General features: G+C 41.9%; 1 protein-coding gene across 2 annotated transcripts; it reads right to left on the reverse strand.

Moving 5' to 3' along the window:
• Positions 1 to 89: 89 nt before the first annotated feature.
• On the reverse strand, positions 90 to 23,051 carry LOC105384013 (cadherin-87A-like). 2 transcript variants are annotated; one of them, XM_048633588.1, is made up of 35 exons: positions 22,903 to 23,051; positions 20,731 to 20,839; positions 20,451 to 20,516; positions 20,026 to 20,181; positions 19,713 to 19,830; positions 19,252 to 19,399; positions 18,708 to 18,947; positions 18,245 to 18,443; positions 17,588 to 17,877; positions 17,306 to 17,479; positions 16,916 to 17,109; positions 16,474 to 16,591; positions 16,099 to 16,200; positions 11,488 to 11,657; positions 10,878 to 11,056; positions 10,376 to 10,550; positions 9,784 to 9,985; positions 9,329 to 9,464; positions 8,848 to 9,039; positions 8,499 to 8,620; positions 7,805 to 8,023; positions 6,079 to 6,204; positions 5,640 to 5,754; positions 5,049 to 5,137; positions 4,701 to 4,833; positions 4,065 to 4,178; positions 3,688 to 3,851; positions 3,381 to 3,479; positions 2,947 to 3,139; positions 2,550 to 2,659; positions 2,090 to 2,247; positions 1,620 to 1,826; positions 1,023 to 1,190; positions 656 to 773; positions 90 to 372 (listed from the first exon to the last, which is right to left on the reverse strand). In XM_048633588.1, the coding sequence occupies exons 2-35, from the start codon at positions 20,807 to 20,809 to the stop codon at positions 292 to 294; spliced, it is 5,154 nt and encodes a 1,717-aa protein (XP_048489545.1). In that variant the 5' UTR covers positions 20,810 to 20,839; positions 22,903 to 23,051; the 3' UTR covers positions 90 to 291. The 2 variants fall into 2 exon arrangements, with proteins under 2 accessions (XP_048489545.1, XP_048489546.1); XM_048633589.1 differs by having other exon boundaries at positions 22,853 to 23,028.
• Positions 23,052 to 23,108: the final 57 nt, after the last annotated feature.

A 23,108-nucleotide genomic window follows, 5' to 3' on the forward strand; every position in this document is an offset into this window, starting at 1 on the left:
CTCCCGTGGTCAGTTGGCTTTGGGCAGTGTAGCTAACACAAGGCCATCCCATGCAAATTCAGTAATGCTTATTGAATAATGCACTCATAAAAACTGCAATAATTTTATTTACATGGGGTTATAGTCATAATAATTAATTCTTATGAAGTAAGGCACTTTACTTATTATTAGTTATGATTATTATACTTTTTGGACAGGTACGTGTATAAGTTTCAATACTTAGAGTATTATTATATTTTTTCATAGATTATTATACAATTTATACAATATTTAACATAAATATTAGAAATATTAGAATTTCTGTGATCCAAAGTTCTGGTTGAACGGTGTAGCATTGAACTTGAAGTGGTTGCTGTGGCTCGGCAGCTCATCCTGCAAATATAAACAGTAGCAGATTAGTTTAATCTACACACATTACATACATCTTTGTTTCTAAATTGATAGCTTAGGAATTTGGATATTATCACATCCCAGTGTTTAGTTGTTGTGATCTACTATCGTGCAACTTATTTTAGGCACACTATAAATCATTTATGTTTATCAAAATGGCCGTTTTGCCCATTTCCCCTGCACCTCCAAAGGGGGCTGATGAAAAGTGTCTTCTTTGTCAGAGTACATGATTTCTAGTGTAGATAATAAAGATTGTAATCAGTACCTCTTGTTCATTCTTAGGTTCTGCATTCCTCGCTTGTCCCGGCGAGGGAGGGAAGTAGTTGTATCTGAACTGAGGCAGGTCCTCTATGCCGATGAGGTCAGAGTTGTCCGAATCTTCACTGTAATGAATAAAAACATCAACCTAAGTGACCGTTGCAAAAGTAGGTATCCAACTCTTCATTTGGGTAGGTCTTAAATTTTGGCATTTGCTTCCTTTCTAGAAATGAGGGAACTACATTCACTTGTGGGACTGGTATGTATAAAAAAACGGCGATGGTTCTGACCATAGAAATATCTTTATAGTTGTCAGAGATGGTCAGCCGTTCGTAATACTGTTCGGTTGTATGAACCCTAACCCACTAGCTTACCTGATAGCGTCGAAGTCGGGAGCCCGGATCTGCTCGTTCCAGATCGGGTTGGAGCCCTCCACGGCGTGCTTGTTGGTGCCGGGCACGCTGATGTTGCCCACGCGGTTCAGCCCCGAGTCCATGGAGCCGAACTTAGTGGTCGATAGTGCTTCCAGACGCCGGTTCAAGCTGAGAAATGTTACCATAGTAGAATCTGTACATAGTATAACTATATGACTGTAGTTTGGAAGTTCAAGCGTATGTATAACGTTGGATTTTTGATAATGACCAGCATCCTTAGTATTAATTACCTCAGCAGATAAAGAAACAATATGTAAATGCCCGTTACATATTTGGGAGTAGAGGTAAGTATTGACAGAGATACGAATCGGCCGAGAGTCGTGTTTCTGTATTTAGGTATTTCGTGTTGGTAGATCGAAAAACAAAGTACCTAAGTACCCAATCAGATTAAGTAGGTTCTAGATAGATAAGTCCTACGTAATAACTTCAAGTACTTCTATGGCTGATGTAAAACTTACTAAAATGATGTACCTTAGCTGCGGCTTGTTGCTCAGCACAAACACGTTTACAAACACGTAACCAATCAGTTCAACTCACGCCCTCGTCCTAAACCAATAAGCAGCCAGCAGCACGAGACAAGCGAGTGCGAGCGCGGCTGACAGCGCCCCCAGCAGGTAGATGATGACTCGCGCCGCGTCCGCCGTCACCGAGGGGCTGATGTCCGTCACGAAGTCAGTGAGCACCAGTAGGTTGGTGTTGAGTGTACGCTGGATGTTGGTCAGGAGTTCCACGTCGCTCCGGAGCCTGTGATAGGTGGTAGTTTTAGTAGAAGAAAATTATTAGCGGGGTTTTCACAGTAGCTGATGCTCGGCCCAAGCGTCCTAGGCGTCCTAGCACTCGCTCTTGGACAACTAGAGCCAATTTCAGGTGGTTTTAATTAGAAGCCTATGCAAGGATCACCATGGTCTGAAGACATTCTTGCTCTATCTGCCTATCGAGTCATTGGTGACTACAATGTAGTTAATTTGTTGTTACAAGTATTGTAGGAGCATCCGTCAGCAACTTACGCCTCAATGACATCAGCAGTGACCGGCTGGTTGTCCCTGATGAAGTGCGCGCGCACCTCCGTGACCCCCTCCACCGGGGAGCCGCCCGCGTCCGTCGACGGAATCACCTCGTCGATGTTGCACGCCATCTTGAAACCCGCCGACAGGGTTTGCGCTATCTGGTGGAGAGAATGGAGCGTGTTTAACAACTAATCTAATAGGTTAGTTATAAGTAGTAAGGAGTCAGTGTTTCTTTCGTAGGTCCTGTTCACTGATTAGGCTTTGTCACTGCAGTGAAAGGATTGGCCAGTCAGGTAAGCGTCAATTATTGACGACGCGTGCGCTGTGCGTATTTTACAGGTGATACGTCACTCGAAGACGACGACTATCCTTCGTAGGAAACCACGGAAACCAGCAACTACATTGATCTGTAAGCCACAACGTATTGATGAATATATTAGGTAGGTACTTAGACACTCACAAAGTCCCTGTACTGCTCCACTTGCGTGAGTTGGTTCTGGAAGAGGAAGGAGACGCGGTTGTTGTCGGACACGATGTACACCTTCACCTCCGCACGGTCCGTAGCTTGCTCTGAGGGATACAGAAGGATCATGGTTTTTAAACGTAACTACACTGCAACTAGCCAATCGTGCGCTCGGTGAGTACCTACATAGATACCTATATTTAATAAAATTTGATATTTCGAATTGATAACCTCCTTATTATTTTCCAAATCGGTTAAAAACAACTATTTCATATCGTATAAATAGTAGAGCCCTTCAAAAGAGAGACGGTCTCGCAATTAGGCAAATTCAACTCAAAACAGATGGCACAACTGCAACCCTATCTTCCCGGGCCTCCTTATCTCCCCCTCTCACCAGTATCCGTGGCGACGACCTCGAACTCGAACATGCCGCGCATGGAAGCCGTCGGCTTGATCTTGAGGGTCAGGACTCCGGAGTCAGCGTCCAGATCGAAGGCCGACCCTTGCACGCTCTGCAGCGTGGCGTCCGCAACCATCGAGCTTGGGTCTATCGCGTACTTTATTGACAGGTTCTCTGTGTGGGTTGCCTGGTTGGAGACATGGTTTTAGTTAGCTTGTGCTTGCAAGCTTTGAAAGTATTAGGAATACTTATAGGAAGTTACAGAAATAGAATAGAAACTTACTTAGAAAAAAATATTTAGCTTTAGGCTGGATGGAGTATAGTAGTTAATTATAGCTAGGATGGTAGGTATATAATGGTAATAGAAGATACGTAGGTACTGAAGTAAATAATTATATATGCAATAAGTACAGTTTAACTTAACCTACCTTAACTGTAAGTAGTTCCCTGTTGATAGAGTCCATGGTGGAGATGCCAGCGGTGTACACTTCATTTTCGAAAATCGGCCGAGGATTAGCTTCCCTCACCTGAAATAAATATTCAGAGAACATTGTTAGGAAAAAAATCGAAATGAGCACAAGTATTTTAAGGTACAAATCAAATTATATTATTATGTAGTGTCAAAAATTGGACCAGCAGCAGTCATTTGGTCCAATGTCTCGTTACAATTGGACCAAACGTCAACTTTCTAACCTAGTCGACTAATGGTTCACGTAACACACGGATGGTACATACAAACACGGTGACAGTGAGCACGTTGGTGGGGTTGTCCGTGGCGTCTGGCTGGTTGCTGGCGGCCACAGTCACGATGTGTCGGACCCCGTCGGCCCGGTCCAACTCACGCGTCAGCGATATAATGTTCTTCTCTGCGTCCACCTTGAATGACTCGCTGATGTCCGCTAGAAGGAATGGTAGTGTTATTTTGTGTGTATTATGTTTACATGCGACATTGAAAGCGTCTAGTAAATTTAATATTGCTTACTCATCTATTCTTAGTAACGTAATAATTATATGTAGGTATAAGTACTTTGCTTCTCCAAGGACCAAGACAAGTGATAGGTATTGCGGTGCATTATTCAAAAAGGTAGCGACTGTTATGAATATTTACTTACAAACAATCCTGTAGTATACGGAGTAGCAATCGCCGGCGTCGGCGGTGCATCCTTCATTCTTGAGATCCACAGCCTCTGGCAGCTGGAAAGTCTCCGTGAGGCCTTGTTCTTTTTCTGCGAATAAGAAAATAAGCTTAAATTATATGACAATAGTTCCATGAGTCCATGAGTAAAGTTACGCAGTATGCACGGGTCCACCCTTTCCTTGCTTGCCCACTACCTTCGCTGTCTAGTTAATCCATAAGATATTTTCATTAAAATTACACACTATAGGTACCTACTTATATATTCTATTATCTGTGAGGGTTTTAGTATCTGCACCTGGCTGTCTCGAATGGAACTTTTGGGTAAATCTCCTAAAAGTCTTAACTACCTTTCCAAGCTTGGACCATTTTCCAAGACGCTGGTTCACACATCTAGATGCGCTAAATCTAGATGTGCAGGTATCCTCACGATGTTTCCTTATTTCACCATAAGAGCATCCACGGATTCGAATCCACAACCTCATGATTGTCAATATCTTACCCGTTACAACACCACGGCTCAAACCATGAACTAAAGATTTTAGCCCCAAGACCATAAAAAAATCAATAAAAAGGGCTTCACAATGAATTAAATATTGCTATGAACATTTACCAAAGAACGAGACTTCAGCCTGGTTGGGGCGGAACTCAGGGTCGGCGCGCGTGGGCACAAACAGCAGGGTGAACGTGACGTCAGTGTGCAGCGGGCCCGGGTCCGTGCCGCCGTCCGTCGCCCTGATCGTCATCTGGAACCAGTCAGGGACGTTGCCGATAAAAAAATATTTTGTAGCATTCCTGCCCGAACCTAATAATTTGCTAGATCAGCTAACTGCTACGTGAGGGCTTTTCAGTGTAACGAACTTACACAGAAAAATTTCCGTGTTATTTGTGAAAAAAATAATAATACCTACTCAGTACTTATATTATTATTAAATACCTACATATTTGGGATGATACGTACCTCAAATGTCTTTACTTCATCCTGTATTGGCGAAGTAAGCAGCAGTGTACCGTCAGATGGAATAATAGTAAAATATTCCATAGCTTCATCTGTTGAAAAAAAATGAGGTTCTAAGCTATAGATTTGCAGTGCCTAAGCATGTTTTAGAGAAATATAGTTAGGTATATGCTGCCAGTGTTATCTGAAGATTTTGAGACCGATTCCCAGATTCTCCTCAAAGTCTGAAGTCAAATGTTTAGAGCTATCGCAGTGCGTCCTGACGGTGTCGACGTTTGGTACAGAACCTCAACCATACGACGTCATACCAGAAATATGCGAATTTGCGTTTAAAGCGAGAGAAAATTAACTGTATATATGGTCACCACAGCACACATGACATCGGCAACGGTAGAAAGGCCTCCTCAAATTGCCAGTGCGTGCTAAGTAATACCTACCCCTTGTTACACCTACCGAGAAGAGAGGCAAGACAGTATAGTACAGTATCCTTGGCCGATGCTTGACCAATCAACGCCGAGTGCTCGGCCGAGGAAACTGTCTTGGCCACCCTACTCGGTAGGTTTTAATCAGGGTTCAACTGTGGTTTTTACCTACCGCTGCCCACGATGGAGTAGGTGACCTCGCCGGCCTCCAGCCCGTCCTCGTCAGTGGCCTCCACCTTCCTCAGCTTAGTTCCGTCCACCAGTTCCAGGCCCGCCAAAGCTGTTTCCTGACAAGTTGAGGTAAGCCGTTAGTTTGTTCTTTAGGTAGCTCCAGTTTGATCATAACCAGGGATTAGTAGTTTAATTTTGACACATCTGACCAGAATTTAAAGTTAAGTATATTATAATCTAACCGATTATGATGAAACTGGGGCTTGACTATCATATAAAATAAGAACTACTTAGGTTTCAGGCAATCATACCAATCATTAGCTCATTAGCAATCAAGCACATAAGTACCTACTTTGAGAAGTTTTTTGACAGATAGATAAGCGAAGCGATTGCTAATGTGTTGGTGGTGGTAAGGTAGCTGGTAATTCTATGGTTCTCACCCTGGCGAGTCTCAGCACGGCGCCGGGCGCGGGGAACACGAACTGCGGCGCGTGGTAGTTGTAGGGCGCCACCGTCAGCACGTACGTCTCTTCGGACGCCTGCTGCGGCACCCCGAGGTCAAACGCCTGTAGGATGAAGGGATACATGCAGACATTATGTATGGACTAGATTTTTCTGTGAGCTTCCCTTGGCCCTAAAAGGTTTTAGGTATATAAAAAGTACTTACTTTAATAAACATCTCTTTAAATACCTCATCAAAATGCAATGTGTAGTTTTAAAGATCTAAGCATACCAACGTGATACAGACAGATGCTTTATACCGGGTTCCCCTCATCTGGCCTAATCTTTATTATCCTAGACTCGTTTCGCATAACTCGTAAGGTCTAAACTTTTTTTGTAGAATCATCACTTTGCCAAGTCTTATGTGGCATAAGACTCGCTTGGTCTAAAACTCTTTTGGCACAAACTTGAAACACCTAAGTCTCGTTTGCTCTAATTGTTCGTATTGGTATAATCTTGTTTTTCCTAATATTTTCTTTACAAATACTATATTAAGTATGTTTTAAATGTACAAATTGTGGTATTTTTCTCCTACATCACGAAAATCACGATATTAAATGATCAAAATATCGAAAGTGAATGACCATTATAATTATTACAAACGCCATTAAACCCCATGGGACCGAAACCTAAAGATAGGTGCGACGACGAGCAAAGCGAGGAGGAGCGTGTTAGGTGCACATTTTCGTCAAAAGCAAAGCGGAGCGTTTCCCACTTAGCGGCCACAATACAAGGCACCAGTTTGCGCTATGTAGGGAGACGCTCCATCAAAGTTAAAGCCAATCGAATATTATTACTTTATATATATATTTTTTATTTTTTATTCTTATTTATCATAACAAATCTTAGTTTTATAATACATTTTACTAGCATATTTTAACCACTAAGGTTAGTATTAATGCTACACAGTCGTTAACAATTTAGAAAAATACACAGAGAGGTTGATGCGTTATAGGTACTAGTATTACTACATATAGGTACAATCGTAATAATAATATTTTTAGGTATAGGTATGACTTTATATAACCTATGCCATAGCATTATTAGGCTATTCAAGATTTGGCTATACCATTATTAGGCTAAACAAGATTATGCGAAATAACTTTTTACTATAAGAGATTTATGCCATACGATTTTCGGCGAAACGAGATTTTGAACAAACGTTACTATGCAATACGAGATTGGGCAAATAAATCTTAGGCCAAAAAAGGTAGAACCGCTTTATACCAAATAGTGAAATCAATATCAGTACCTATTTTTTTTTATAAGTACCTACTTAGAGCTGTTGTAAAACTTTACATTGGGCCTAGGAGAACGTGCATTTGCAAGTGGCTATCGGTAAATCAACAAGGCCATTTAATATTTTTGAGTCCCTGAAAATGCGTTATCGCTTCAAGATACGTAGGTACAATGAATGACGGTCAATACCGTTAGATAAGATTCACATTAGGATAATAATACATTAATATCATACATACTTACTTTACTTACACTATCTACTTATTTAATAAAAGGTTACCTCTGTTTTATCTTACTTCCTCTAATGGAAGAGGCGAGTAAATCTTAGATGCTAGTTATCTACCTTGTTGTATTAGCCTAAGTTTTTATTATAAATAAATATCTTTAAAAAAAACCTAGTAATGTATTGCATTGAACCTCACGTACCCGTATGTGTATATCGTAGGTGCCCCAGAAGCCCTTGAGGGGCATGGTAGTCTCGAGCTCGCCGGTCTTGTTGTCCAGATTGACCATGGTGAAGAGTTCTGGTAGCTCCAGGTCTCGGTTCACGAGGCTGAGGTCCAGTATCTCGTACTGGACCCTGGAGTTGTCGGTGTTGGGCTCGTCGCGGTCCGGCGCCTCGATGTCCGGGACCAAACGGATGCCCTGGATATGGATGTATTTTTTTTATAAATTCCGTTGTGATAATAAATATTAATGATGCGGCAGAAATGTTGTACGACTTCGAAAGAGGAATCATGTTCTATGACCTGTACCTAATTGTAGTATTTCATAAAATCTACAACTGGAAATTAAGAGGCCTATTCCAGTAAAACGGGCAACTGTGTATGATAACGATAACAACCCTATAAGGGTGCCAGTCCACCGGTGCGGGTAGCGGAGCGGTGTGCGAGGCAAAAATCATCCAATGAGCGGAGCGCACTGGTGGACAGGGGGCCTAAAGCGCGCTCTCTAGCTAGACTCTCGACAAAACTGTACGAGATGGAGCGTAGACGGACGATACGAGAGTGTAGAGGCCCTATTTGGCAGGTGTCGCCAGTATTTTTAATAGTGAAAAGTTTTGTCGAGCCCACAAACAAAACCTCTCGTAAAGAGTATGGAGCGGGCTTAATGCTCTGACCTGGTCCAGGTTCTCGGAGACGGTCCAGGCGAGCTGGTCCCGCGGCGGCAGCTCCGGCGCGTTGTCGTTCACGTCCAGCAGCACCACCAGCACCTCCAGCTCCTGCTGGTTCCTGTTGCCGTCTGCAACCACACACCATTAAATAGACCGAGGATCATTAAGTACATCAGTTTCGAAGGGTGACAAGACAAAGCAATTGGTGAATTTGAGCACAGGGTGAATTTGTCGGGAACATTGGCAATGGGAATGACGTCATGGGAATAAGAATCTCAAAATAGGTGCAGTACCTACCTACGTACTTACATGCATTGATACATCTGATGAAACTAGGAGCAGAAAAAGTACTCACCGCCATCAGAATAGAAATTGTCGTAAGCGGTCAAGAAGATCCTGTGCTCCGGCTCGTCTCCGTCGCGGTCCAGCACCTCGTCCGTGGTGAAGTGCACGAAGATGAGCCCCGTGTCGAGCTCCACGTCGAAGAACGCGCGGATGCGGTTGTTGAACGCGAAGTTTATCTGGTAGCGGATGAAGCTGTATATGTCTGCGGAAGGAAGGGAAGTTGAGTCAGAATTTGAAAGTGAAGTCTCATTGGGGACAACAAGAAGTCTCCAGCAACTTGTGTCCCCGAAATCAGGCAAGAGTCATCAATACCATGTGCACGTCACCCGATGTCTTCCCTTGCATCAGGCCACGTCATCGTCATTTGTCAAATGAAACGTAGCCAGCACTTTTCGGGGACACGAGTCTATCGACATTTATCCTCAAGCTCAGCTAGAGTATATAGGATACTTTTATCATACTGGGAATCCTCAAGTAAGGACTGTTTGTACCGTCTCTGTCGGCGTCTCTGGCCTCTAGTGCCAGCACGTCGGTGCCGTTGGTGGCGTTCTCCCACACGTACACGGTGAAGTCGCTGGTGAGCACCTGCGGCGCCTTGTTGTTCGTGTCTGTGATTGCGATCGTTATCTGAAATAATGGTTCTGATAAATAAGATTCTGATAATAACATCTAAGAAATCTGATTCAAATAAGCTTTGTTGTCAACACATCTAAGAATCAAAACACTTTGTATTCAATAACAGCTGTGGTTACAAATTGTTATTGCTGCTATTGTGGCTGCTGACCTATGCGACTGCTTACATCAAGGCATGATTTATGTCAATAAATACTTAATAATTAATAGAGTTCATAATTTTTTGGGTATAAAATCCCTGACAACGTCCACCTAACTAACTAATAAAGAGATAGAAATAACTTTAATTTTCAGCTTAGCTTCAGTTACTGACATTGCCCTCAGTCTCAAAGAAATTATCATCAGGCGGGCAGTCCTCTTTATCCTCGTAGTCACACTCATCGCTGGCGATCACGGTGTAGTGGAGCGCGGGGCGCGGCGGCTCGTCCGCGTCTATGGCTTGGTCGGCGTCCACGTCGATCTGGCCCGTCAGACGGTCGATCTTGACGAGACCGGCTGGAGTGTCCTCTCGCTCTCTGTGGATAGGGATAGGGGAAGTGAGTTTATTATGGATGGCTCGGCAGTTTGCGACCTATACGTTGCCCATTTAAATAAGACCCCTGGTCAGGAGTCAGGACCCTTAGAGTGTCTTAATAGCGCGGCAGAAGTGGATGCATTCTTATTGAAAATACAGCCGCGTGACTTGTACCTACTTGTAACGTCTAGAAGCCGCCTGGCTGCACTCTACTGCGCCACGCTGCCGTCCGCTATGAAAAATTAGGTGTGTTGCGGCTGTCTCTCTTTAGTATAGTAGTAGGTAGCAGAGAGACAGAAGCGCGGCGGTCGCCCTACTGCCGAAGTAATGTAAACGCACGCTTACTGTTCTGTATCTAAAATACTACACCTCCAGCTACACCACCACTCACCTAATAGAGTATCGTATCTGGTTGTACAGCGGTCCGTCGATATCAGTGGCGAGCACGGAGCCTATCACCACGCCCGTGCTGGCGACCTCTCGCACCCGGAACGAGGCGTCCAGCGTGCCGGCCGACCACACTGGCGGGTTGTCGTTCATGTCGATGATGATGATTGTGAACATCACTGGGGAGGAGAGTGTGGGGTTAGTTATTGATAAAGCTTTCTTCGTAGTCATGATCAGACGTTTGGGGCAAAGAAGTTTCGAATGCACAGTGCCTTGTACAGAAACATGACCACTCTTAGAGTGACATTGCAACCGAGACACGTTTCTTTGCAGCCCACTGCACGAGTATTTTTATTTTTTAAGACACAATCATTTTACAAACTTGTAAGCCAAGCTACATACGTAGTTATGAAACAATAATAAAGCTCCAACCACTAGACGGGTCTAAAAGTTTGGTATGGATGATGTAAGTAAGTAGGTGTCGACTTTGCTCTTCTATAACTCACATTGATCGTCAGGATCTCCTATGACGGTGTTCTTGTCTGTAACCTTGACGGACAGGTACAGGACCTCAAACTCCTCGAAGTCGATGGTGACTCCAGGCCGGATCTCGTTGGCCACTATGAGTCCGATGGCGTTTCCTTTATTTTCCTCATCTGGGTAAATGGTTTCGATTTTGACGCACCTGAAAGATAATGAAAGTGGAGATTAAAATAAAAATTCAGTACCTAGCTTGATGTCGTTCTTCCTTTTTGTCATCCATTGCTGATTTTAATGCAAGATGGAATACTTTTTGCTATTTTCACACACAAAGCGATCCTTTAAGCTAAATGAAGTGGCAGCGGTGGACCAGCCACATATGAAGGTAGGGTAAATAAATTAGACGGCCGCGGCCGAGGACAGGCAATTTTTGCACTCTTTGGAGAGGCCCATGTGAACAATTACGAGTGCGATGTGCATATGAACCCTTAGGTTGACCGAGCACTAGGCGCAGTCAGGTTGCGGCAGCCAGTAAAATATAAGTGTTATGGGAATTCGTGGTTGTCTAGTGGCATATAATGACATATGTTTTACTGGCTGCCTAAGCCAGGCTATCAAGTTCGCGGGGTGCCTTACTCGACGAACTCCGCCCGGTCGGCGTTCCGTCCCTGCTTGGTGGCGCTGGAGGCATCCCAGTCGATCTCGAAGTGCAGCTCGGCGGTGGTGTCGGGGTCGCTGGCCGTCACCCCGCGCGTGATCTCGAACCCTGAGGGCACGTTCTCCTCCACGCGAGGGCTCTCGCTGGGCTGAGGAAAGTTTAATGCAATTATCATTGGTTAACAATAAATAAAGGCAAAGGTAAAGGAAATTTTGTCAGAAGGAGGCTGATGACGTCACGAGGAGAAGTGATCAAGGAACTTAAAATGTTTTGGATTCTGGACAAATTAATATGAACAATGCCAATTATTGTTATATGAAATTTTGATCTGCCGTATGCACCCGGATAGGTGGACTAATAAAGATGGATACCCAATTACGGTAGCCGGTGCAGGTAGTTATTATAATATATAAAGCTGGATTACCACTCACTTTATTTTATAATATATAAAGCTGGATTACCACTCACTGACTGACTGACATGATTGTTCTCCCAGAAGGAGCCATTTTTTTATATAAAAATGTTTTAGGGAAATGTACAGGGTGCTCGGGTGAGTAGAGAAAAAATCCGACTTTTTAAAAAAAGTTGTAAAAAAAAAAAATTTTTTTTGTTCCTCTTTTTTGGTGACCATACATTTTTTTATATTTCGAGGGTGTGTTAAGAATGTCTGACAGATTACAAAAAAAATATAAAAAAATAAAAAAACAAAATGGCGGCCGAGTTGCAGTGAATCAAAGTTTAGGGCGTGTCAGACCCGACTTGAGGTGAATTGATCTCCCGGAAGGGGGGGAGGTGGGGGGATGGTGTTTTTTGTAAACGGTGGGGCACATGATGAAATTTAAGGGAAAATTCCAAAAAATGTTTTTTTTTAATTGCGGGGGGAGGGGAGATTTTTTTATAAAAACGTGTTTTTTCGGGGATTTTCAAAGCATTTTTTTATTGTGTTGGGGGCATTTGACAGGTTCGACTTGTATGGAGCGGTTGTGCAGTTTGACGAGTAGAGTTGCCATGCGAAAGAATTTTCCCCATTTTTAGGGTAAATTTCGAGATTTTCCCCAATAACATGAAAAGTAGAAATAACAACTTTTGATTTTAAAATTTGATGCAGTTTTGTCGGAAAGACCCGTACTAATGACATTTGACAATTTTTATTACTTTCGACTGGCAACCCTGCGCGATAGGCGAGATTATATTTTTTCGGATTTTTTTACGTCGACCCAACTTGAGGTGAATTGATCTCCCAGAAGGGAGGCAGGTGGGGTGATGATTTTTTTGTACACGGTCTGATGTATGGTGCAGTTTATGGGAAAATTCCGAAAAGTTGAAAAAACAAAATGGCGGACTGCTTTGGCGGCCATTTTGTAAAAGTGACTTTTTTTCCTGATTTTTGATTAGTTTTTTCACATGTTTAGAGTGGTTGGGGAGATTTGTCTTGTATCGCGCATTTGTGTAGTTTGTTGGGTAGACTATACCAGTTAAATAAAATTTCCCCATTTTTAGGGAAAATTTTGAGATTTTCCCCAAAAACATAAAAAATAGAAATAACCGTTTTGGATTTTAAAAAATGATGCAGTTTAGTCAGAAAGGCTCATACTAATGACATTTGACTATTTTTATCACTTTCGGCTGGCAACCCTGAGAAATACGGGAGATTATATTTTTGAAAAAGTTCGACGTCGATTCAGGTTGAGGTGAATTGATCTCCCAGAAGGGGGGAAGGTGGGTTGATGTTTTTCTTTGTACACGGTGTGATATATGGTGAAATTAATAGGAAAATTCCGAAAACTGCAAAAATCAAAATGGCGGATGAAGTGGCAGCCATTTTGTAAAAGAGAAATTTTACATGTTTTAAGGCTATTTCACCTGAATTGAGTGGTCTGACAGTTTTGTTTTGTAGAGCACGTTTGTGTGTTTAGGTACGCTTAATTTTTCTATGAAATAAAAACTCCCCATTTTTAGGGAAAAAAACAAAATTTCCCTAAAACCATGGGAAATTTTACATAAATATGCAATTTTATCGTTTTGTGATGGTCTGAGGGGATTCAAATGTATGGCACGTTTGTGTAGTTAAATGCATAGATTTTTAATTAATAATAAAAACTCCTCACTTATAGGAAAAAAAAACAAAATTTCCCTAAAACATGGGAAAATTTACATAAATATGCAATTTTATCACTTTGAGATGGTCTGAGGGGTTTTGAATGTATAGCGTGTTTGTGCAGTTAAATGCATACAATTTTAATTTAAAATAAAAACTCCCCACTTATGGGAAAAAAAATCAAAATTTCCCTAAAAACGTATAAAAAATTGCCAACATTAGCAATTTCACCCCGTTGAAGTGGTCAGACAGATTTATGGTGTATGGCGCATTTGTGTAGATAAATACAAACAATAATTATTTAAAATAAAAACTCCCCACTTGTAGGGAAAAAAATCAAAAATTCCCTAAAAACGTACAAAAAATTACCAACATTAGCAATTTCACCCCGTTGAAGTGGTCAGACAGATTTATGGTATATGGCGCATTTGTGTAGATAAATACAAACAATAATTATTTAAAATAAAAACTCCCCACTTGTAGGGAAAAAATCAAAATTTCCTTAAAAACGTACAAAAAATTACCAACATTAGCAATTTCACCCCTTTGAAGTGGTCAGACAGATTTGTGGTATTTGGCGCATTTGTGAAGATAAATACAAAGAATTATTTTTTAAAATAAAAACTCCCCACTTTTAGAGGAAAAAAATATTTTCCCTAAAATATACAAAATGTAAATCAACTTTACCACAGTGTAAGTGCCGAGCGCAGCGAGGCCATAGTCCTTCTACAAGCTATACCAAAATAAAACCAGCCGAGCGCAGCGAGGCATCCGCCAAGTAACCCTGCCATAAAAGGAAATAAATCCGAGCTAAGCGAGGCATTACGTATCATAATTATTAATATCAATAAAGAAAAACTACGGGAAAGGTCCCGTTTAAGAAGTGGAAAGCCGAGCGAAGCGAGGCAAAACAACCTAAACCATCAATCCAAAACCTAGAGAGCCGAGCGGAGCGAGGCAAAACTACTGAAACCAATATCCGAAAACCCGAAGAGCCGAGCGAAGCGAGGCTAAAGTACAATAAACAAATGCCTATGTAACTGCAGAGCCGAGCGAAGCGAGGCAAAACAACCGAGACTACCATTCCGAGACCTGGAGAGGAGCCGAGCGCAGCGAGGCAAAACAATCCAAGCCATCATACCACAAACCTTGGAGAGCCGAGCGCAGCGAGGCAAAACATTTCAAAATATTATACCACAACCACTGAAGAGCCGAGCGCAGCGAGGCAATACAACTTAAGTATTACCTTACTGTAAAATAGGAGCCGAGCGAAGCGAGGCAAAACAATGTAAACCACCATACCGCAAATCCTGCAGCGCCTAGCGAAGCGAAACAACACTACTCATACCCTCGTCAACACAACTATATAAACTGATAGCCGATTGTGGCAAAGAAATACCTTGAATGAATAAAAAAGATAGACAAAGTTTTGGACACGTTTATAGTTCTAATTATGGATTTAATTGAAGTAAAACATAGTTCTGTAAAAATAGTCTCAAACAGCAAACCCACGTTAGAAATTAATGAATAAAAAAGCCTGTGTACTCGTATTTCGTTTCTATGAAAAAGTTACTCTACAGGGACAGAGTAAACTGATAATCGAGAAGCTAGAAAAACGCGCGAATGGACGTGACTCAGATTTATGAGGTGTTAAAGAACCCAATACTTGTATACAAAACGATGTCGGCTCGCTACTAAGTAAAGTTTACGAAACCAAAAAATGGCCATTTAGATCAGTTTCTCTAACGTATTTGTGTGATACAATGTGATGTGCCCTATGGCCTACTTATTTAATTTATTAAAATATATAGTAGGTAGTTTAATATAAGTAGATAAGGTACCTTCCAATACTTATGTATGTTTAGTAAATAAAGTTTTCTATCCGTAATTCACAATGAAAATAGTTTTCACGGCAAAAACATTCCTTTGGTGAATATTTTTATGTAAAGCCAAATTCAAGAAATATCCGTTGTACACTCCCGGGCATCTGTTACCAAATTTCATACTGAAATTAGATTTCAAGGGAAAACTAAACCCCATAAAATATTCGAAACGTTATAGTCAAGTGAATAACCGTATCTCACAAAAATTCATACTGAAAACTGTAATCCCACCTGAAACAAAATCAGCAGTACCCCTTTAATAAAGAAATTCATAGTGAAAACCGTTTTTAAGGCCTAACAAAATGCAAGAAAGGTTTGCTACGGTATGGTCAAGTCAATACCCTGCTGAAACTGAAATTCATACTGAAAACTGTATCTCACCTGAAACAAAATCATCGTACCCCTTTTATAAAGACATTCATAGTGAAAACAGTTTTAAGGCGTATCAAAACGCAAGAAAGATTTGCTACGATATGTTGAAGTCAATACCCTGCTGAAACCGAACCAAAGGCATCAAAGCCCCGCGCGGCTGCTTGCAGCCCGCGCCACAACGCGACCTCTAGTTACATTAATAAAAGTTACTTGTATTTATGAATGTGAAATCTTACCAAGCGAATGGTTGGCGGTGTGTTGTTCACGTCATAGAGCTCTATGACGAGCTGGGTGGTGGTGATGTGGTACGGCTCCCCCAGGGTGTCTTCAGCACGAATCTGAAGTCAAAACAAGTATTATTATTCATTTGCAGAGTCGCATAGAAGTAGAAAAACTGTGTTTATTCTTGACGGATTCGGTTGGAACTACCTGCTAAGTAATAGTTTAAGGTATTATATTGTACAGTACGTCAAAAATAATAAAAATTTCCAGGTTCCAGTGATATACAATTAATACATAGCACCAAATTACTCCAAAATGGAAAAGGATTATTATGGGTGGAACTTTTCATTGAGTAGGTATTCTTTAAATTATCATATAGCAGGAGGTACCTGTACAACCAGCTCGTTCTGTCGGTGGTAGTCGAAGGCGTTGTCGACGGCCACGGTGACCTCGCCCGTGAGCTCGTCGATGGCCAGGTAGCTCGCGGCGTTGCCCAGCAGCGAGTGTCTGCAACATCATGGCAATTTCAGAGGAAAACGTACACACAGGCAACTAGCGCGACACAGCGGAAGAGATTGATTAAATAAATTTATTTTGAGCACCCACAATGGTTTTCGATTATCATTCTGTTAGTTTGGTTTTAAATATTTGTTGTTGGTTTTATTAAATCTTAATTGGCCATTTACTTTTTGCCTTTAACCTTAGGTTCCATTTCAAAACCAGGTGGGATCCCTCCCTATATCATATCATATCGAATGGCCGATGAAGGATACAAGGATGTACCACTTTTGCGCTAAACGCCTCAAGTCAAGTATAAAGCTTGGTGCTTACTTGACGACATCTCCAATATCCCTGTCTTTGGCGAGCACGGTGGCGACGACGTAGCCTTGGCCCTCAGTCTCGTTGAAAGCAGCTCGGTACGTCGCCAGCTCGAAGATCGGCTCCTCATCATTCCAGTTCACCAGATCGATGTACACCGTCGCCTCTCCCACTAGAGACGGGTCGTTTAGGTCCGTGGCTGTCACCTGTTCAGTCAAATTATAAATGTATAGGTCTGAGTGGAGGCAGTCCACTTTTGTGTTTGCTAACAGGAATTATTGCAATGACGATCGATTAAATATGCTACCAGAACAACAGAAAGATGGAATGTATTTTAATAGGAACCAGAAGGACCGAATATATCTAGTTCTTTATGCAGATAAGTAACGTCATCCAACTCACGCTGACGATGATGCTCTGGAACTCGGGCACTTCGTAGTCGAGCATCGAGTGGACGATGGTGCCCATGGTGAAGGTCTGTCGCTGGTAGCCGACTCCGGGCGCGATGTAGAACGCGTCGGCCACGCCCGCTGGAGAGACGCTCTTCAGCTTCACCTCGTATCGCGCGTTGTCACCCTAAAGTAGGGGGTTTCAGTTATTCAAAAGCCGGTAGGGATATTCAATGAATAGGCAGCAATTACGTATTCAGTCTGCCAAATATGCCGTAAGGTGGAACTGACTTACCAAATCCTGATCATGAAATCCGAAGTCGTTATCAAATGATATCGTCAGTGGCGTTTCCTCACGAATTTCCGTTCGGTATTCTTTATGCAGCGGCTCAGGCCTCTGGTCGTTCACGTCGTTCACTATAATTACCACATTGGTCTCCGTAAAAAATGCCTCGTTGTGAGCCTTGTATGCTATGATGGACACCTGGAAGACTTCTTGTTGCAGAGTATCCCGGTCTATGCCTGTTACAGTAAAGATGGCTCCATCTTTACCACCCCCGATGGTTTCGATGTCAAAGAAAGTGTCTGAAATAAAGATGGATAGGGTTAAAAACTCTTGAAATAAAAAAAAAATATGTGGTTGTTTATGGTTTGCCATGACCATTACGAAACAATTTGTTCGGTGGAAGACGAGAATATTGAGGCAGGTGAGACTTCAGTACTTACCTAATTTGTATATTGCTATTGCTCACTAAATAGTCACTATAGGTGCTATTTTGCATAACTAGGTACGGTCAGGTGCAGAGAAATCTGACCCCTATCTCATAGTAACAATGCTTCTGAGGGGGATCAGGTTTCTCTGCCCCTTACTGTACTTAGTTAAAGTCATTATTTACTCAGGGCTTAATTTGCATATACAGAGCTGAAGTTTAACAATGAAGTAGTTACTGACATGTCTCGTTTTTCTCCAGTCTGTAAGCGATGGGGCGGTCCAGGCCGGTGTCTCCGTCGATGGCCCTGACGGAGAAGCTCTGGTTGGTCTTCTCATCGAACTGCTGCACGGCCCAGATCTCCTGCCAGCGCGGCGGCCGGGACTCCACGTTCTGAACACGCACGGAGATGCTCGCCGTGTGGTTGTTGGGCAACGAGTCCTGCAGACGGAAGTAACGCTAGAGATAAGCTCCGTATGACACACACAAAATGCAATGGATTAAGATAAGTGATCAGGAAGAATGGCAAAGGGGTGCACGAAAGCAGCCTTCCGTTCCGACTATGCGCAAGCTAGCGCCTGCATTAGTCAGCGACTAACCACTATTTATGACTGGCTATAATACTTTCACCACGCTAGTCGAACTCTAGTGTTTGTCACCGTCACACTACGGATAAGAAATCAACATTATCAGTAGCGTACTTACAAACGCAGTAACAGAGAAGATGTGTATCATGTTGGTCTCATAGTTCAGCGGCTGCAACAGCTTGATGGTCATCCTGAGGCGGTACTGGTCGTTCTCAACCTCTTGCGAGTCGACGTCGAACAGCAGCTCGTCGCCGCGGTCGCTGCTGAGGCTGTAGGTCATGAAGCCCGTGCTGATGTAGCCGTCGGCGTCAGTCACGTCGTACACGCAGTCCGTGAGCAGAGGCGCCTCCGTCAGCTCCTGTTGGCGACGAGGTTAAGTCCGTGTATGTAGTTATGCAGCCACAAGTTTTTAAGGAGGTATAAAAGTTTTTGGCGAATAAGTAGGTAGGTAAGTGATATTTTATCAGGACTAATTAAATTAAATATATTTTGTACCATATGAACCGCACATTGTCGCTATGTCTTATTACCAGCTTCATGATATAAGTAAGATCGCAGGTTAGTCGTTTTTTTGTATTCTAATGGGCAACTTTTTCTATGAGCTCCCGACAGTAGTTTGACGAAATATGGCAAGAGGCAGAGTTTGGACACTCAGTTCATACGTTGACGAAGCAGGCGTCCAAGGCTTGGATGAAGGGGGGGTTGTCGTCGATGTTGACGATGGTGAGCTGCACGCGCGCCGAGGTGGCCTCGCCGCTCACGGAGATCGGGAAGATGTAGCTCCGCATTATCGGAGTCTCATAGTCCTGCCTGAAAATGTAAACGTGGATCTGTCACACCGTTCTTGGTATGCGTATCTAATAGAAGCAGAAACTGTGGAACTTACACCAAACACTACGGCTTATAATTTCACTAATACATTTATGGTTTACTAAAAATCGTGGTGAAACCTACCGCCAAACCCAGGGTGTTAACTTGGCGCGTCTGGTTTACAAGAACCAGGGGTATAGCTGGATACCACTGAGCTTGTTCTTGACATGACAACTGGTTCTTGTCGTTCAGTGGCATAAACTTGCATCGGTAAATAATTATTATTATCTATCGGTAAAAAATTGAATCTTACTTCTGTGTAATGACGAGGTGCCAGGCGTTGTCCAGCTCGGGGACCCGGCGTATCACCGGCCCCAGCAGGTCCCTCGGGCCCTGGCCCAGGAAAGTGCCGATGGTGGGCGTGCCAGTATCTAGTAGTTTGTTCATATTAATGTACAGGTTATATAGGTTTTTTCAGTTCAGTTCATACGGTTTATCAGAGATTTTTTTTTTATCAAAATTAATAAATTCATGAAGTTGAAGTTGAAATTTTCTAATATACCAATGGCTCAATAAGAGCTTGACCTGTCATCATATAGCCTGGTATTCATTCTTGAAGTTCTCACCTTCATAATTGAGCCTTGCAATGATGACATCTCCCTCAATAGACTCGTCCATGTAGATGTTGTGGATCACAGTGTTTCCGGTCTGAGACATGGATCCGATGCAGATGTCATCGCGGTCTGGAGGCGGCAGCAGCGGCCGCGACGACCAGGGTGTACCTGGGTAGTGTAGGTACCAACGTACAGTTGGGGGCTAAAAAACCTGGCCCGCTCAGGGAGAAAGGTTTTTATGGCATTCGTGAAAGGAAAGTTGGAAGCAAAACTTGATAAATGCATAATGTAATCAGAAAATATAAACACACAGTCATGTGTTAGTTACCTACATTAGCCCGAATTTATAACATGCATCGGTACTGACAACCTCCCTGTCTCTGAAGATTTTTTTAACCTTTAGCTAGAAGCGTATACTTAATATATTAAGTACTTACCTGAAAAATCTGGATTATCTTGCTCTGGTTTGTCTTCTCTCGGAACTGCTACGAAATATGAGCAATCTGCAAAAAAAAACGAGTAGGTTTGTTAGTTGATAGCCGATCGATCGGCACAGGGGTATTACTAAAGATGTATTTAACCGAATGGAAGTAAGTATTGTATCGATACTATACTATATCACATATAAGTTTTTTTCTATTAAAGTAGGTATTTCTCGTGGCTCATATCAAAATATCAATCATCAAAATATAATATTTATTCATACATTTTACTTACCTTGTGCTAGAATTAACGGGATGGCGATAAAAAGTAAATAGATGGCTGAGATTCGGGCATCAGCTCCCATGTTGCGCATTGTGGCAGCATGCGTTTGTATTTTTTATTGCTGAAAACAAAATAAAAATGCTTTAGCACAGGCTTTAGGTACATAAAGACTAGGAGTGTTCTTCTTCTTCAAGAGCCGTCTCCTAGCGGAGGTTGGCCGATTGTCAGCTGCTGATTTCCGTTTTGGAGGTCGCTCGGAATAGAGGTGGAAGGAAGAGTATTCATACATAATTATCTATATTTATTCATCATGTTTATGTAGGGTAAGTACTTATAGGTAATGGTGAACATTTTTTTAAGTCTCTCATGAGTAGGGTCAGTACACTGTAAACCCTGTCTTTGCTCACGTTTTATACTCATCCAACACACCGGAGTCTACCGACTACCTGCTGTCTACTGACTGTGCTCTGAGTAGGAAAATTGTTGTTAAAAGGCGCTGCAAAATAGTGCAAAATCGGCACCTCAGTCGGCGGCGAACTGTTTGCCTACTGAGGCGCAGGCTGGTGTCGGGCCAAAAGACTGGAGGAGCTCGAACTCTACGATTAGGTACTCGAAGATCAAGTTGTATGTTGGGTAAAATCGAGAATAGGTGACCCATGTACATAACTACATACTACTACATGTATACTTACGAGTACATATTAATCTAGTGTGTAGCTGTGTAGTCACATGTGACTTCAATGGCAATCAGAGTTGTTTTTGTAGGTATAGAGTACCTAGGTACTCATTTAAATATGAGTCACGTAGAAACTCTTGGATTTGCAACGTTAATTAATCAATGATGTTAAAGAACTAATGCGCAAATGCTGTCAAAATCAAAACCTATTTGATTAAAATTCAACTGATGTTCGATCTTCTTCCACTGGCGCAAAATTTATACTTAGTGTTTGGCATCGCATTTTTTCTCCTTCAGTTGCCGGTACACGAGTACCTTATCGACGTAGAAAAATGTTACTCTATCGCGGTTCGTCTTAAATTCGTCGCTGTAATTGGAGGAACGCACATTAAACGAGTTTATCGACGTCGACAACGAACGAACCCGTGTAGCACCACAGTCTACATCTTTATGCATACAAACATAGGCAAAGAAAATCGATTAAGTATCTACATAAGTAATTAATAAATTAATGTATATCCGCTATTCATTATCATAACTGAATGACTGATAGACTATATAGATAACAAGCACCTTCCTGAAAATTTTGAACAACGTACAAACGCTCTTGGCTATATACCTATCTAATGTCGTCGGCCCAACGGCCCGGAGGGCGTCCCACCCTTTACGATGGATTGTTTTGTACCTGTTACCTGAGATATTAATTATGTGGCCCTGTGTTGTCTGATTTGATTAGTCTATAACATTATAATTAAGTATGTAAGAAAGTACTTGTACTCGATCACCGAGTCCGCGTTGTTCTACGATCATCACAGTCATCACATCACAATAAAAATAAGCTTGTTTTGACAGCTATACAAAATTCCAATTAACTCTTGATTAACTCGAACAAGTGGTAAGTACATAAAAAATACATATAAATTAAGCTCTTGTTAACTGTTTTTATTTCAATCTAGGTATAATTTCATACATTTTGTAGCTGTCTGTGTTTTTTCATACATTTGAATGTTATTTCTATTTATTAAGTTTAGTATCTACTGCATGGAGTTATGAAAAAGTCAGTAAGTACTATAATAACGACAGTTTTGATTGCGCCATTACGATGCCGATGCAATGCAATAGGATTAATAAGAACAATTTGTTAGCTTATTCGTCATCTTATCAAAAACCGGAATACCTATGTACTCGAGAACATACCTAAACCTACCTAAATATAAGGTACCTACGTACGTACTACTTAGGTACGAGGTAAGTACTTACTAAATACTACGAGAGAACTATAAGAACAAAAGCGTCGTAGGTAATGTACTTAGAATGCTATAAAGGGTGTCATTCTGAACTGATCCATGACTTTAAGATATTCGTGAGTTCGTGACAATCGTGACTTGATTACAATGATCGTCTGAGTCACCCCCTAGCCCCCTACGTTACTCTTTTTATAACATCCTGTATACTTACTGAAAATATGAAAAAAACTCCTGAAAGTAAGTATTTCTTTAGGCACTTACAATTCACAGATTTTCCACCAAATAATGAATTAATTAAGCACATAAAATCACTTTAAACAGTCAATTCGTGAATCACTTAGTTGGATCGGTGTGTGTGGTGTTTATTTTCACGACTGATCGGTATTTTAGCAATCATTAAATGGCGAGGCGATGCGATTAGATATTATCAGTTTTCCGATATGATAATTACAATAAAAGTACCTAGG

The sequence above is a fragment of the Plutella xylostella genome, chromosome 6 (genome assembly GCF_932276165.1).
Source record: "Plutella xylostella chromosome 6, ilPluXylo3.1, whole genome shotgun sequence".
In the NCBI taxonomy this organism is placed as follows: Eukaryota; Metazoa; Arthropoda; class Insecta; order Lepidoptera; family Plutellidae; genus Plutella; species Plutella xylostella.